This window comes from Pteronotus mesoamericanus, unplaced genomic scaffold (assembly GCF_021234165.1).
Source record: "Pteronotus mesoamericanus isolate MK-2021 breed Mesoamerican mustached bat unplaced genomic scaffold, CSHL_Meso_final contig_2, whole genome shotgun sequence".
Classification (NCBI taxonomy): Eukaryota; Metazoa; Chordata; class Mammalia; order Chiroptera; family Mormoopidae; genus Pteronotus; species Pteronotus mesoamericanus.
The window spans coordinates 20,203,868-20,218,387 of NW_026555084.1; the positions used below are offsets into that span (position 1 = coordinate 20,203,868).

Sequence of the window (14,520 nt, forward strand, 5' to 3'; positions counted from 1 at the left end):
TTATTGTAATTAATTCTTTTAACATACATTTTAAAAATTGAAGCATAATTCTATAACCTGCAGACTTAACATTTGATGCATTTTCCAAGTCTTTTCAATCTTTTTTTTATTACATATGTGGAAATACCACTAATTGAAGGATTACTAAATATCAAACCCAAACACCATTTCATGTGCTTCTAACCATCCAGGCCCTTAGAAGTTAAATGATTGTTCAGGGTCACACAGGTAGAATTTGAAATCTGCTATTTACATCTCATGCATGATGTCACAGCCCAATCTTAACTACAAAACTACATACAGTAACTGCTTCCCTCTCCCCCATTTAGCATAGCTTCAGCATTTCCCAGAACATTAACAGTAATAATTAATTGGCAACTTTGACCTTTTATTGCATACATACACCATGATTAGTTGCTTGAGTAGGAACATGACATGATTTCATGTTTTAGGGGAGTTATCTGGCAGTGAGGCTTGGATTATTTTAATGAGAATGGAAATAATAAAACATGAACAGAATGGGAGAACTTACTTGCATGATATAGCAATTGCTATGTAAATGTAAAAGGTGGTTTGGTTACTATTTAGATTTAAGGTTTTATTGGCCTTAGAATACACTCTCAGACCCTTTCCATCCATTCATTCATTAGGTCATTCATTCATTCAACATCCACTGAGCACTTAACTATGCAGTAGTGATATACAGGATCCGGCACAAATAATGCCCGTTTTACTACAAAGTCTTTTATTACAAAATCATAAGCATGTAATTCTGTAACATGACAATATCACACTCAAGCACACCATATATTTTAGGTGAAATGTTCAAATTAAAACTATAAATTATTACACCCATATTATTACCCCACCAACCACACTCAAGTAGGCCTTACTTCTGCTGGACCTTGTGGTGGAAAAAAACAAAACAAAACTAACAACACAGGCCCTGCCTTCACAGAGCTGATGTTCTAATGGGGAAGTCAGAAATTTAATAAATGAGTCCACAAATAATGAACTATCATTGTAATGTGCTACCAAAGTACAGGAGACAATGAAAACAGATAATAATGGGTCTTGTTTATTTTCTTCACATTTTGTTTATTTCTGTAGAATGGAAGCACTAGGGTGTTTCAATACGAGATAATAAAAGTAAGGATCTTGAGTAATACTTGTACACTTTTCATGAACTCATTTGGCCTTCACTACAACCTAGTAAAAGTGATATTATGTTTCCTTGACCCAGTGTTTTATTATAACTGTAAAATATCTGCTGAGCGCCTACTATGTACTGGACTCTGTTCTCACAGTGGGACATACAATGAACAAGACAGATCAGGTCCTTGCCTTGACTGAGTTTGGACATCTCACCGTTATTCCCATCTCTACTTCTGGGACAATTATAGTCCCCCTCAGGTGAGGACTCATCCTATTTATTCTCTAGCAGTAATTACAACTTCCCAGGGTTACGGATTAGTAAATGTCTGTATGGCGATGTGTATAAAACATTTTCAATAGTGCCCAGCAGACAGAAGCTGTAAGTCAGAAGTTAGTAAGTTTATTAACTATTGTTAGAATTGCTGTTATTACAATGTTTAATTTCACATCGTTTCTGATACAGTGAATTTCATTTATTGAACTAAATTCCATACACACTTATTGCAAGCCTATCATGAGATTTGCACACTCTTTCATGGGAATGATGAGGTCAGCAAAGAAACACCTCTTTAATATTGTCTAATTCTGCCTTCCACACTAAGGATAAGCATGTGACCTTGAAAAAGCATTATTCTCGGTAGGCTTCAGTTTCTTCTAATTTTCATGAAAAATTCGCATAGTATCAATTAACTTGTCAGCAAAAAGAGTTGAGGAGGGGGGGAGTCAATAAATGTTAACCATAGAGCATAACAATTCTAACTCTGAAAAACAGACACTGGGTTAATTTACACTTTATGCATGTTTTCAAGTGAAAATGAAAGACTGAAGAATAATAATTTTTTTTCTAATTAAAAAATTAACAGGTACATTTAGACCACTGAAAAAGAAAAATCAGGAAAAGTTCACACTTGCTCAATTGAAAGTGTTTTCAATGGGAATTTTGAATTTAAAGTCTTCTTCCATTTAAAGATGCTCATCTGGACCTACAGGGAAAAAAAAAGAGTGGGGAAAACGTTAATTGGGAACTCTTGTAAAATTGGATATTATTCAAAAAGCAGAGTATCCACCACCTAGAATTTGAACAGATAAGATAAATGAGGCATATTCTTAGAGCAGAGATTCAACTAGAAATTGGATTATGGTTTGGGGATAAGCTAGATATCTTATGGTTCCTTTATATTATATATTTATATATTAAGTATCTATAGATAAACAATTCCTTGTATAACATTTAAGCGTATTTAGAAGGATAAGTTAACTAGCATCAGTTATTTAACTTTCTTTTGAAACATGCATTACATTATTGTAAGTTTGGGTCTTGATTTTCCCCCATAATATTGTTGGTGGTTTTGGAACCCGATCCACAGAAGAGATCTGACTCTAGTGCTTGAGACTTGGAAGGGGGAAAAATGGGCAAGTAGGCAAAGTAATGTTCTACAGTAAATTCTCACTTATTGTCTACTATAACCATTCAAGGCAAGGGTCTCCCTCTAGCTGACTTGCACCAAGTGAAAGGAAAAGTCATCTCTTCTGGATTCGGAAGGGGGGCTTGTTAACAACTGGGTTATTCAACGCCCTTCATAAATATTCTACTGACAGAGGGTTCTAAGTTGGCACAGGTTTTGGTTCCCTCTTTTCTGGGGCAGCGAGCGTCTCCTCCTTTGCCAAGATGGCGGCCTAGAATCGTCTAGGGGAGATCCGTGTAGATTGTCTCAGGAAATGCAGCTTGCTAGAAGCCTAGCTCTCTCCTTTCATGTGCGACAACACGGGGCAGCGAACCCCTTCAGAACCGAGGAAGGATGATTGCCGGTGCTCCGATCGAGAACCTTTGCCAAGATGGTGGCCGCGCCGCCGGGCGGGCGTCAGTGTCCTTTACCAAGATGGCGGCAGCTGGCTTCCGGCACGCGCTTCCCCGATCCTCTTGAAGATGTCAGAGCCGAGGCGGCCGCCGTCGGAGTCTGAGTGGCCAGAGGAGAGAGTGGCTGCGGCCGGGCGCCGGGGCAGGGACTAGGTGGAGCTGCGGCAGCGTCCGCCCCCGTCAGAAGCTGGCAAGCGCTGTCACCTGTGGGGGCGCAAAAGTTACCTCCCGAAACCCTAAAGCAACACAGCACTACCTTTCCCCGAGTCACAAAAATCATAATATATGCTGCACAAGGTAGGAGGCTCGATCCCGGTCCCGGCCCCGGCCCCACGCCCTCAGACGCGGGGAGCTGGGGTAGGGGGCTGGGGCGGGTACCTCCCGCGCGGACACCCCTTGCCCCAGCCCCTCTCCTACGGGATTGGCCACGTGTTTCCCTCGGGCTGAGGGGGAGGTGCGTAACGGGAACAGCTGGAGGGAGTTTAATGCTGACATTTTAAAGCTGCGTGTGTTTTGTTTTATTTGGAGGGGCTGGGGTCCCATCAACATGAAAAGGGTGGGCGACGCATGGAGTCGAGTGCAGCAAGTCAAGATTCGGGGAGGGGCCTCCACGGGACGCTTGGACACGGGCCCTGGAGGGGGTGAAAGGAGAGGTCAGGAGTTGCGGGGGGGCGTACTTTGCAAGCAACTTACTATTTCGTTTGCAACTCGCTTTTAGGCCTGCCACCCCCTGCTTTCCTTAAAAATAATGGGAAAAAAGTGCAAAGAAATCCAGCTCGCCGGAGGTTTTGCATTTGGCGTGCAACTTCCTTCAAGTGTGAGCGCGCTGGGGGAGGGGGGGCGGGTAGGGGTTGAATTTGGCAGGCGGCCCCTCCTTCTGCCGCCGCCGCCGCCGCCGCCGCCGCCGCCGCCGCTGCCGCCGCCTCGCAGACTCGGGGAAGAGGGTGGGGGACGGGACGGGGCGCGGGGGAGGGTGGGTTCTGCTTTGCAACTTCTCTGAGTGCAAGAGCGCGGCGGCGGCTGCAGATGGGCAGCTTTGACGATGCGGGGGTGGGGGACCTGCCGGCACGCGACTGCCCCCCAGCCCAGAGTACGTATGCACCGACCCTCTCCTCTGCTCTGCCCTCCCTTAAGCCTCCCCAGAGGGCGTGTCGGGCCGGCCGCCCCGAGCGCGTCCGAGACGCTGCTGCACCGTTTCCTTGCAACCCTGGAGCCCCGTGCTAAGAGACACACTTAGCGAAACTCGGCCCGGGGACGATGGCGCGGACCACCCCCGCAGCTCTCCTGCGGACCGCGCCCTGGCTCCCCTAGCCAACCCGCTGTCACCCGCAGGGGCGCCGGCAGCGATTGCTGTGAGCGACAGGGCGAGCTCGCGAGTGGGTCGAGAGTCGTGGAGCTGGGCGGGAAGGAGGCAGAAGAGAAACTAGAGAAACTCAGCTTCTCTCCTAAACGCGCCCTGTAGAGACTAGGTCGGCCCCCGCTGCCGCCTCCTCTCTTTTTTTCCTGGGGGTTGGGTGAGCGAGGACGATCCCCGCACGCCCCGGGGGCGGTGGCAGGCTGCCTGGGCGGGGGCTGTGCCGGGGCCACGGGCGTGTAGGCTCCGTGGGGGCTAGGGTGGCGGGGCCCGCGATGAGGGCATGGGGGGCAGGGGCCGTGGCCGCCCGTGCAGTTGCCGAGCGTCGCCAACAGGTTGCACCGTTCCCCGCTGCCGCCGCGCGGCCCCTCGGGCGGGGAGCGGCCGGGGGTGGAGTGGGAGCGCGTGTGTGTGCGAGAGTGTGCGCGCCGTGGCACCGCCTCCGCCCGCCCCCCGCTCGGTCCCGCTCGCTCGCCGCGTCCGGGCGGCCCTTTCGCGTGTCCGCGCTCCTTCCCTCCCTCCTCCTCCTCCATTTTGCGATCTCGAGTCTGTGACGGGAGCCTGAGTCGCCGCCCGCCCGTCGGGGACGGATTCTAGTGGGTGGAAGGAGACGCCGCAGCTGGAGCGGCCGAAGCGTAGAGGCGCCGGGACGGAGTACGCGCGCCTGGGAGACCCGGCCTGAGGAGACGGACGCCGGGCGGGAGGCTGGCTTGTCAGCCGGGAAATGCGAGACTTTCTTAGATAGGGGCTCCCCCTGCCATGGAGAAGGGGGCGGCTGTTTACTTCCTTTTTTTTAGAAAAGAAATATCTCCCTCCTGCTTTCACGCGCTAAGTTGTTTATCTCGGCTGCGGTGGGAGCTGCGGATGGTGGCGGTGAGCGGCGCCTCAAGCAGAGGTAAGAGGCTGGGGGCCGGGGCCGAGTGGCCGCTCGCTCCCCCGAGGTGCCGTTCGGGGGCTGCCGCGGGAGCTTGCAAACTTTTATTAGCCTCGGGGAGTGGGGGTGGGGGCCGGTGAGGGCCCAATGACGGTGACGAAAGGGCACTGCGCGGGTGACAGTGCTGGCCTCTTCCTCTCCCTCGGCCACCGCCCCCCGGCTGGGCCGAGGGGGAGGAACCTGAGCTCTTTTCTGTGAGTGGACCCTCTTGAGCTTCCCAGGGTTTCCAGCCTCTCGTTTTGCGGTGCGGAATTCTGCCCGCCCCCTCCCCCTTTTTTTTTTTAAAGTCCCTTCCTTTTCCCCTCCCAGGGGGCCGCCCCGACACCCTTTTTTACGGCGAGCACGCCGAGCCGCGTCTGATTTCTGATTCTGCTCGCCCGAGTGTTTCCACCCTGGTACTCAGGAGCGCGTCAGGGTTCTGTCGAGGCTCCAGCGCTTCTTACTTCTGGCGGGCTCGCCCGGGTGAGTGTGAGCCGCTCGCACTCAGGGGGCTGACAGCCTACGACTCGGAGACTTCGGCCGGGGCCCGCGTTATCGGGTAGGAGTGGGCGTGTCGGGAGAGAGCTCAACAGGTCCGGACACATTTCTTTATTAACCTCGCACTTTTTATTCCCGCTCCTGCTCCCTCCTGCCGCCCCCCTGCCGTGGTTCTTCGGCGCTTGGCGGCATTTCGCGCCTGACATTCATAAACTGATCCCCTTTTCGGAAAAGACCCTCCGCGGCCGGCATCGTTTTCTGGTGCGATTTTTGACAAGCGCGCGTTTGACGTTTGGGTCGCAGGGTTGGTACTGGCAGCCTTGTAATGCCACTTAAGACCCCACGGTCTCGTTCGTCAAGGCCGAGTAAAGTGCCGGGGTTATTTGCAGTGTAAACTGGGGGATCAAGACTTTGGAGAAGGGAATCCTTTGGTTTTATGAGGCGTTGTTTTGGTCTCGAGTTTGAAGGCAGCTGTCAAAGCGCGTGGAAATTCATTTGGTCCCATTTGATACCTTGTGTTTAGAGATAATTGTAGGATAAACAGGGGAGGGGAAATAAGCAATTTATCCTCAGGATTTGTAGTGACAGATGCCCACCGTTCTCTATACCTTCCTCACACTCCATTTTCAGTGAGGGCCAGTGAAGTGGATGCTTCTTGAAGTCTCCCTACAGGAAAAAGTTTCCTTTCATTGGATGGGATTTGACTATAGTGTCGCAAATGTGCTCAGGAAAGTCTACCCGTTTTTTAAAAACATCCTGATTATTAGCATATACTAGCAACCTAACCCTCTTGAGAATAGGCTCAAAATTGGCATAGATGAAGGTTTAGAATGCAGAGAAAATTATTCTAAGTATTTTATTGGATTTTTTAAAACCTGGATTTATATGAATGTAATTTTACAGTACTGGGAAGGAAATATCTAATTTAGAGATATATTATTTCATGCTGAGGGCCATAAGCAGCTTTAAAGAAATGTACCTTCATCTATATTTTATTGTGTCGTACAGATTGAGAGGCACTGCATTTGTTATGTTTAAATAAGCTAAACTTATAGTGAAAAGCTGCTACGTATTCTGTTTTACTTTTTAAAATCTGCATTTCTTTAGTTGGCCTATGTACAATGTACAGCACTTTGTGTGTCCAAAATTTGAAGGCAGACACTATCAACAGGTATGTTCTGGGAGAATTGTGAGTTTAAAAAAAGAGACTTTTCCTAGCCTATTGGAAAATGAACAGATCATCGCTATTTTTCAAATAAAATATGCATGGTTTTCCAGTAGGTTGTACTAAAAGGTTTGAATGCGTGACTAGCTAGTAGGAGGGGAATTTGGGAATAATTAGAGATGGAGAATTCTAGCATAATATTTATCAAATTTTATGTGTATTGAATCTCAGAAAAGCAACCAACCTTGATTGAAAAGAGGCTGGAATTTTCATGATCATACTTTTTTTTTTAATTAAATGCTTTGACATCAACTTGAACCTTTAGAGTAATCAGATGTAATGAATTATAATGCCTATAATTAACGAAGTTACAGTTCTGTGAGTGGCAGGATGAATAGTCAAGCTTAGTTTGATACAGTTTTGTTCTCAGCCATGCAAATGGACTGTATTGTACTTTTAAATGTAGCACACTAAATCGGAGCAGGGGACATGGCTTTTTTATTCTGGAAGACAGAAACTGCTCTTCTGATAAAAAGGAATTAGATTCGGAGTTAACTAAAAGGTTCATTTAACAGGCTCTTACTAATCGGATCATGGAGATAATGTGACTTTATAGCTTATTATATCTCCCCTCCCCCCCTTTTTTTTTTTTTTTGATAGCTGGTATTCATTGATGGACTCCAAGGAATCATTAAGCCCTGCCAGTAGAGAAGAAATCCCCAGCAATGTGCTTGCTCCTGAGAGGGGCAATGTGATGGACTTCTATAAAACCCTAAGGGGAGGAGCTATAGGGAAGGCTTCTACCTCTTCGCCCTCACAGGCTGCTGCTTCTCAGTCAGACTCCACGCAGCAACGACCTCTGGTTGATTTTCCAAAAGGCCCGAGAAGCAATGTGCAGCAGCCAGATCTGTCCAAAGCAGTTTCACTCTCAATGGGACTGTATATGGGAGAGACAGACACAAAAGTGATGGGGAATGACCTGGGATTCCCACAGCAGGGCCAAGTCAACCTTTCCTCTGGGGAAACAGACTTTAGGCTTCTGGAAGAGAGCATTGCAAACCTCAATAAGTCGACCAGTGTTCCAGAGAACCCCCAGAGTTCAGCATCTGCTACTGTTTCTACTGCCCCCACAGAGGAGTTTCCACGAATAAGCTCTGATGTGTCCTTAGAACAGCAGAATTTGAAGGGCCAGACTGGCACCAACGGCGGCAATGTGAAGCTGTATGCCACAGACCAAAGAGCCTTTGACATTTTGCAGGATTTGGACTTTTCTTCTGGGTCCCCAGGTAAAGAGATGAATGAGAGCCCTTGGAGATCAGACCTCTTGATAGATGAGAACTGTTTGCTTTCTCCTTTGGTGGGAGAAGATGATCCATTCCTTTTGGAAGGGAACTTGAATGAGGACTGTAAGCCTCTCGTTTTACCAGACACTAAACCTAAAATTAAGGATAATGGAGATCTGATCTTATCGAGCCCCACCAGTGTTTCACTGCCCCAAGTGAAAACAGAAAAAGAAGACTTCATCGAACTCTGCACCCCTGGAGTAATTAAGCAGGAGAAACTGGGCCCAGTTTACTGTCAAACAAACTTTTCTGGGGCAAGTATAATTGGTAATAAAATGTCTGCCATTTCTGTTCACGGTGTGAGTACCTCCGGGGGACAGATGTACCACTATGACATGAATACAGCATCCCTCTCTCAACAGCAGGATCAGAAACCTGTTTTTAATGTCATTCCACCAATCCCTATTGGTTCAGAAAATTGGAATAGGTGCCAAGGATCTGGAGATGACAACTTGACTTCCTTGGGGACCTTGAACTTCTCTGGTCAATCACTTTTTTCTAATGGCTATTCAAGGTAAGATTGTTTTTCTGTTTCTTAACATATGAGACAGATTGGTTTAAATGCTCATTTATTTGTATAAATAAATGTGCTTATTCAGGTGAATAACTTTAAGTAGTCTTTTAAAATAGTTATGGTAGACAACCTAAGTGATATTTCTATACATAACTATTTTCAAGTTTCTGTCTGAATATTGGCATTCAGTATCCCATTGGCCAGTGGTTGAAAATTTTATTTAAAAATTTAAATAATATCGCTCATTAACGGCTATCTTAAGTAAAAATTGTCTAAGTTCAAGGGGGTGTAATGTCTGCAGATATAACATGTTTATTGTGTATGTTCATTTAAGCTCTTACATGGCAATGAAAAGTACCCTTCCTCCTTTACAAAATCAAGAGTTCTGTTGTATCTGCACACTTGGGAAGTGTTAACTTGAGATTAAAGGGTTAAAAATAAGAAGTACTAACAATAGTCAAAGCAATGCAGTGAACAGTGTACCAAACCCATCGTATTAGACATTAGGCTTGCCCACTGGGTTGCTGACCTGAAGTAGCCAAATTGTGTCTGCTGATCAAACTCTGTAAGAAAGGAATTGGTGGCAAGTTGGTGCAGAACAAAATATTACTTTCAAATGTTCCCACAAGCTCCCAAATAGATAACTGATGGCGGACATGGTTAAGCTTCATTTCTCAACTATCGTTTGGTGTATTTCTCTGTCTTTTTTTCTCAGTCATTTATAAGTGTATTGACATTTTTATTTTACCTCAAAAGGAGCTGTTAAATGAAATTGCTAGGAAAAAGTTCTAAATGTAGATGTATCCATTGGTAGGGGTTGAGTTCTCTACCCGTACCCTCATCTCCAATTCAGATAAACAGTGGTTGTATATCACATTTTAGGTGTGAAGGAAAGTATGAAAATGTGATTGTAGAAACACAAGATTGATCAATGGGGTTTTTTTGAAAGGTATAGTAGACAGTTATTTATTTGTACATCAGCATTTCAAGTTTTTTCTTAAATATTAGTGATAGTCATTGTTCCCATTAACTAGGCATTGAAGATTTTATTTAAAACTCTCTTTAAAATACTTTTTGTTGTTGTTAAAAGATGTCCTAACACTGAGATGTCTTCTCCTTTTTTTTTCCTCTTTAAATAGGAAGCTTTTCTCGTTGGGGAAAAGTTTAGATTTAGATTTAGGCTATGTTCTATTTTTTTTAAAGGCTTAGTTGTTTCTCATCAAAAAAAAAAAAATAACACCTTGGCTCTTGTGTGTCTTAATGTAGATGACCTACTAACCTATTATTTAAATAATTATCTTTATTTAAAAGAACACTACCTCAACTTTGTATTGCCGTCATTCTGAATTGAAGGTTTAAAATATTCTTAGTAAGGAGATTGGAGATATTTCTTATCACTTAAACTCTTGTGTTTAAATGGTAAAAGACATGCTGTGTTTTAAATTTTTCAATCTCAAATTTTTTGGCAATGAAATTCATGGTTGAATGTGCTTGGTTGATTTGACTAAGCTGTAGGAAATTATTGCACTGATATATATATATATGTGTGTGTGTGTATATATATATATATATAACATATAATTATACGAAGTAAAATAATATATCTTAGAAAACTCTTAGAGATTATTAATGCATTTTGTCCTGATAATCACCAAGGTAGTAGCATTTTCCTTACTATAAAAAAGGCTTGGAACAAGATTTTTGATTCACAATGAACTTTCATTAAGCCCCATAAAATCTGAGATCTGGAGCATAAATCAGGTGAACGTAGTTACCCATAGATCATTAATAATACCTTTGATAGTAATTTATGACCTGTTAAGTACCTTCACGTATTTTTAACTTGAGCCTCATAGCAACCTTACGACGATAGACAGCAATGATGATGTGGCTCTTTCAAGATTCTTTAATATCCAATGCAATGATTCTTTTTACGCTGATGGGTGATTCGAATTATGACCAGTAGTTTGTGTCCTAATGAAGGTGTAGTATTTTATACAGGATCATTTGGTAATGTTTGAAAATTTTATACCTTTTGCCATTAACTTTGGGAACTATGATTACCCAGAACAAAGCTTCTTCCAAATAAATTGAAACAATGTTTCTTTTCTAACCATCATTGAATTAGTCTATTGTTTCCAAACAGCAACCCTGATAACACTAAAATTGGTTAATTGGTTGCTTTATCCTCTCTATATGTTACATGGTTCTAGCCAAACATTAGCTCTGACCAGTGCCCCTGAATGATTAGCAGGTAAATCAATGTGTTGAGACCACAACTGTATTGAATACTGACTTTCTGACTTTTGGTATAAAAATATTAAATGCCACTAATAACTTCACTTGCATTTCTTTTAAATTAAAAAAAATAAATCATTTGACTTTTTAAGATATCACCTAAAATTGCTTTTTCTCAGAATGCCTTAAAAAAAAACTTCACACTCTCTTTTGAGGGGGAAGGTAGTTCCTTGTAATGTGTCAACATGGCACAACCTCCAATTACCACATTAAATTGTAAAATCGCGAATGTCATGTTTGAGCATAATGAAGTATTTTCTTTTTAATGATTAAGTTCTTTGATAGTAGAACAAGAGAAATCTTATTAATATTCAGATGCATTCTTTTAAGTAAAATAAACTAGCCATTCTAACTTAATATGTTTTTTAAACACTGATATTCATTAAATTATGTTCTGAGTATAAACTTGTAACACTGATTAAGGCAGATTTCTGCATAATTTGATTTTCAGCATTGTTTCACTTCGGTGCTAATGGTGAAATGGCTGAAAAGAGTCAGAGAGGTAAATGGTTTCAGGTGGAATTAGAGCTTCTGCTGAGATTATTAGTGTTAAAAGGTTGACCAGTTTTTGAAGCATAAGATTGGAGAGAAAGAATGATGCAAGATGAATTTGTAAACTTGGTTTTAGGGTTTAGGCCTCTGACAACTGGCACCTAGTGAAGCTAAAAACATTTATGTTGATTTTAATCTCTGATTATTAATTACATGTGCGTCTAATTTATTAACATAATGAAATTGAAGACCTATACAAACACAAGATGAGTGATGCAACAAACTCTGTCCCTTTCTCATTTTTGTTATTAACATTGTATTGAATGTTTTCTCAGAAGTAGAGGAAGCATAAGAAGGAGATTTTGTTGTGATTTTATTTATCCTCTTTTTAGTCGATACTTTCTTTACATCCTACTGTTCCCCCTACCTCCTTCCAAAGGTTCTGGCAGTGAGTGTTTCAATTATTTTTTTTTTTAAGATTTTATTTATTTATTTTTAGAGACAAGGGAAGAGAGGCAAAAAGAGAGGGAGAGAGACGTCGCTATGCGAGAGATACAGCAATCGTTTGCCTCTCGCACGCCCCCAACTGGGGGCCTGGCCAGCAAGCAAGGCATGTGCCCTGTGTGGGAATCGAACCACTGGTTCTCAGGCCAGCACTCAGTCGACTGAACCATACCAGCCAGGGCTCAATTTTCTTTTTTTAGACTTAATATTTCTGATATTCACATATACAAAACGATTGCTGAATGTTAAAGGAGATTTGCTTTTGCTTATTTATTTACTTATTTTCAGCTTTACGATAAAAATCTTTTTTTAAACCCTGTACTTTGTTATGGCTGTATTATTAGTAAAAGATTAAAAAAAGATAATATGGACTGTGTATTCAGGTGTTTCAATTTAGTGTGTAATGACTCCGATACAGAAATGTTGGACCAACATGTGGTTAGATCTTATTGAAATTACTTCTTGTGATGTTTCTTTAGCTATTCCATGATATTTTTGTAATTGATAACATGATTTTTATTAAAATGCTCTTTTTGTTTTATCTGTTTGTGTTGCAGGTATTTTAGTTAGTCTAACCCTTTCAATATATTATTGAATGTCTATAAACTTATGAAAGACTTATTCAGAAATATACTTTGCATAAATGTAGGTTAAATGCAAATTGTATTAATAGTGGAATTCATATGTAGGTAGAAATCACTTTTGAGGCCTTTTGAGATTTTTAGAGCTTGGATCAAAAGGGCCTATTTTAGTATGAGTGCCTGTTGTGAAAGAGCATCTGTATTAATTGGTTGGTTATGTAAGTCTTATCACTCTGGCCTGCAGGTGATTGAATAGCCTAGTTATTAGAAAATCTAAATTTACATTAGGTTTAAAATAAGTCTGGCAGCATATCCTTAAAACATATTTGTTCTTTCTTTAAAGATCACCCTAATTTTGCCCTGGTCATGTAGCTAAAGTTGGGTAGAGCGTCATACCGAAACGTCAATATTGCTGTTCAATCCCCAGTCAGGGCACTGAAAGAGTCAACCTGTGAATGCATAAATAAGTGGAACAACAAGTTGATGTTTCTCTCTCGCTCTCTTTTTCTAAAATCAATAAATTTTTAAAAAATTAAAAATCACACCTAATTTTAATTAGCAGTGAGTGCTCATTGTGTACTACTACCAAAGTGAGCCAATTAAACAGGAAAATAGGTTCGTGCTTTTAGCCTTCTAAGGACCTCCTGATAATTGTGTAATGCAGTATTTACAGGTATTTTCCAAATTAATGGGCATTTGCTTCCATATTTCTGAACCATGGACAAAATATATATTGGTGAATTGTGTTGCAAAAGAAGTTTCAAGAAATATTTTGTTGAATTAAGCTATAACTGAAAAAAAAAAATCAATTACTTATTGACCTTTACAGAAGGGTTTAAAAGCCCATGCTCTCCTTCTTGTAGCTTCAGAGAGCCAAATGCTCTCATTGCCTTCCGGCTTATTCTACCTGGGTTTTGTACTTTTGAGGTAAATAAAAATATTCCTATGGAGGACTGCCCTTTTTATAAAAAAAGAAAAGACCCATTAAGTGTTCCTTTCCCTTTGAATTGGCTATGATCTTTTCTATGTGACTTTTAATGGTGATTTTTGAATTCATTTTACGCAGGAAGGTATATTTTAGAAAATGTCCCATTTCATCACAGTTAAAAATTCATTGCAGATAATGACTTCACCCCCAAAGAAACAATTTTGACAGATTTTCTTTTTTCCTCACTACCATCACAAATGTCCAGTAAATACAGGATTTCCCATGGAGTTTGTGAATTAATGGGTGTTGTGGGGAGGGCAGATGGGAGAGGGAGGAGCAGTGAGGGACAGAATGGAGGAAGTTTAGAAATATCAAGAACAATTCCAAAACCCAACAATTTGATCAACTGTCATGAATTCGGAGGACCAAAAAGAGAGCAGTATGGGGCTGTGTATAACGGAGTATATCAACTAGGATTACAATTTAGTTTCTTTCATGTGAGATAGAAATCTAAAGCTAATTGTGGCAATAAAACCCTGTTTATAGGGTTCGTCATTGGCTTTTGCTAGGCTGGTTACAAAAAAAAAAAAAAAAGGATGGAATGAACATTATAATTCTTTTTAGATTACTTCAGCTAAGGTCAAGTTCATATTTGTTGAATTTTTATTGAGGCTGCTATTTAATCAATGAGAATCTACTGGAATATAGTTGAAATAATGATGATATCTTATGTTATAACCACTTCATATTTTGTAGCACACTTTTATGTTCATTGTCATCTGACTATGGAATGCAACCCTTTCCTTTAATAATGTATTTCCATGGGTTGTGTATTTTTTGCTGGAATATTGAAGAAATTCTTATTTAATGGTACATATAAAAAAAAATTATAAGGTTCTGCAATTACTAGATAGTCT

General features: G+C 42.0%; 1 protein-coding gene across 4 annotated transcripts in view; it reads left to right on the forward strand.

Moving 5' to 3' along the window:
* The first annotated feature begins 3,083 nt into the window (after nt 1–3,083).
* Nucleotides 3,084–14,520, forward strand: part of NR3C1 (nuclear receptor subfamily 3 group C member 1) — a 95,013-nt gene continuing 83,576 nt past the window's right edge. Inside the window, exons 1-2 of one of the 4 annotated variants that reach the window (XM_054568242.1) lie at nt 3,084–3,310; nt 7,604–8,800. In XM_054568242.1, the coding sequence (XP_054424217.1) occupies nt 7,617–8,800 (1,184 nt within the window). In that variant the 5' untranslated portion in view covers nt 3,084–3,310; nt 7,604–7,616. Of the gene's footprint in view, nt 3,311–4,029; nt 4,104–4,824; nt 5,263–5,653; nt 5,764–7,603; nt 8,801–14,520 lie in introns of those variants that run through there. The other 3 variants (XM_054568243.1, XM_054568241.1, XM_054568244.1) reach the window with 3 other exon arrangements.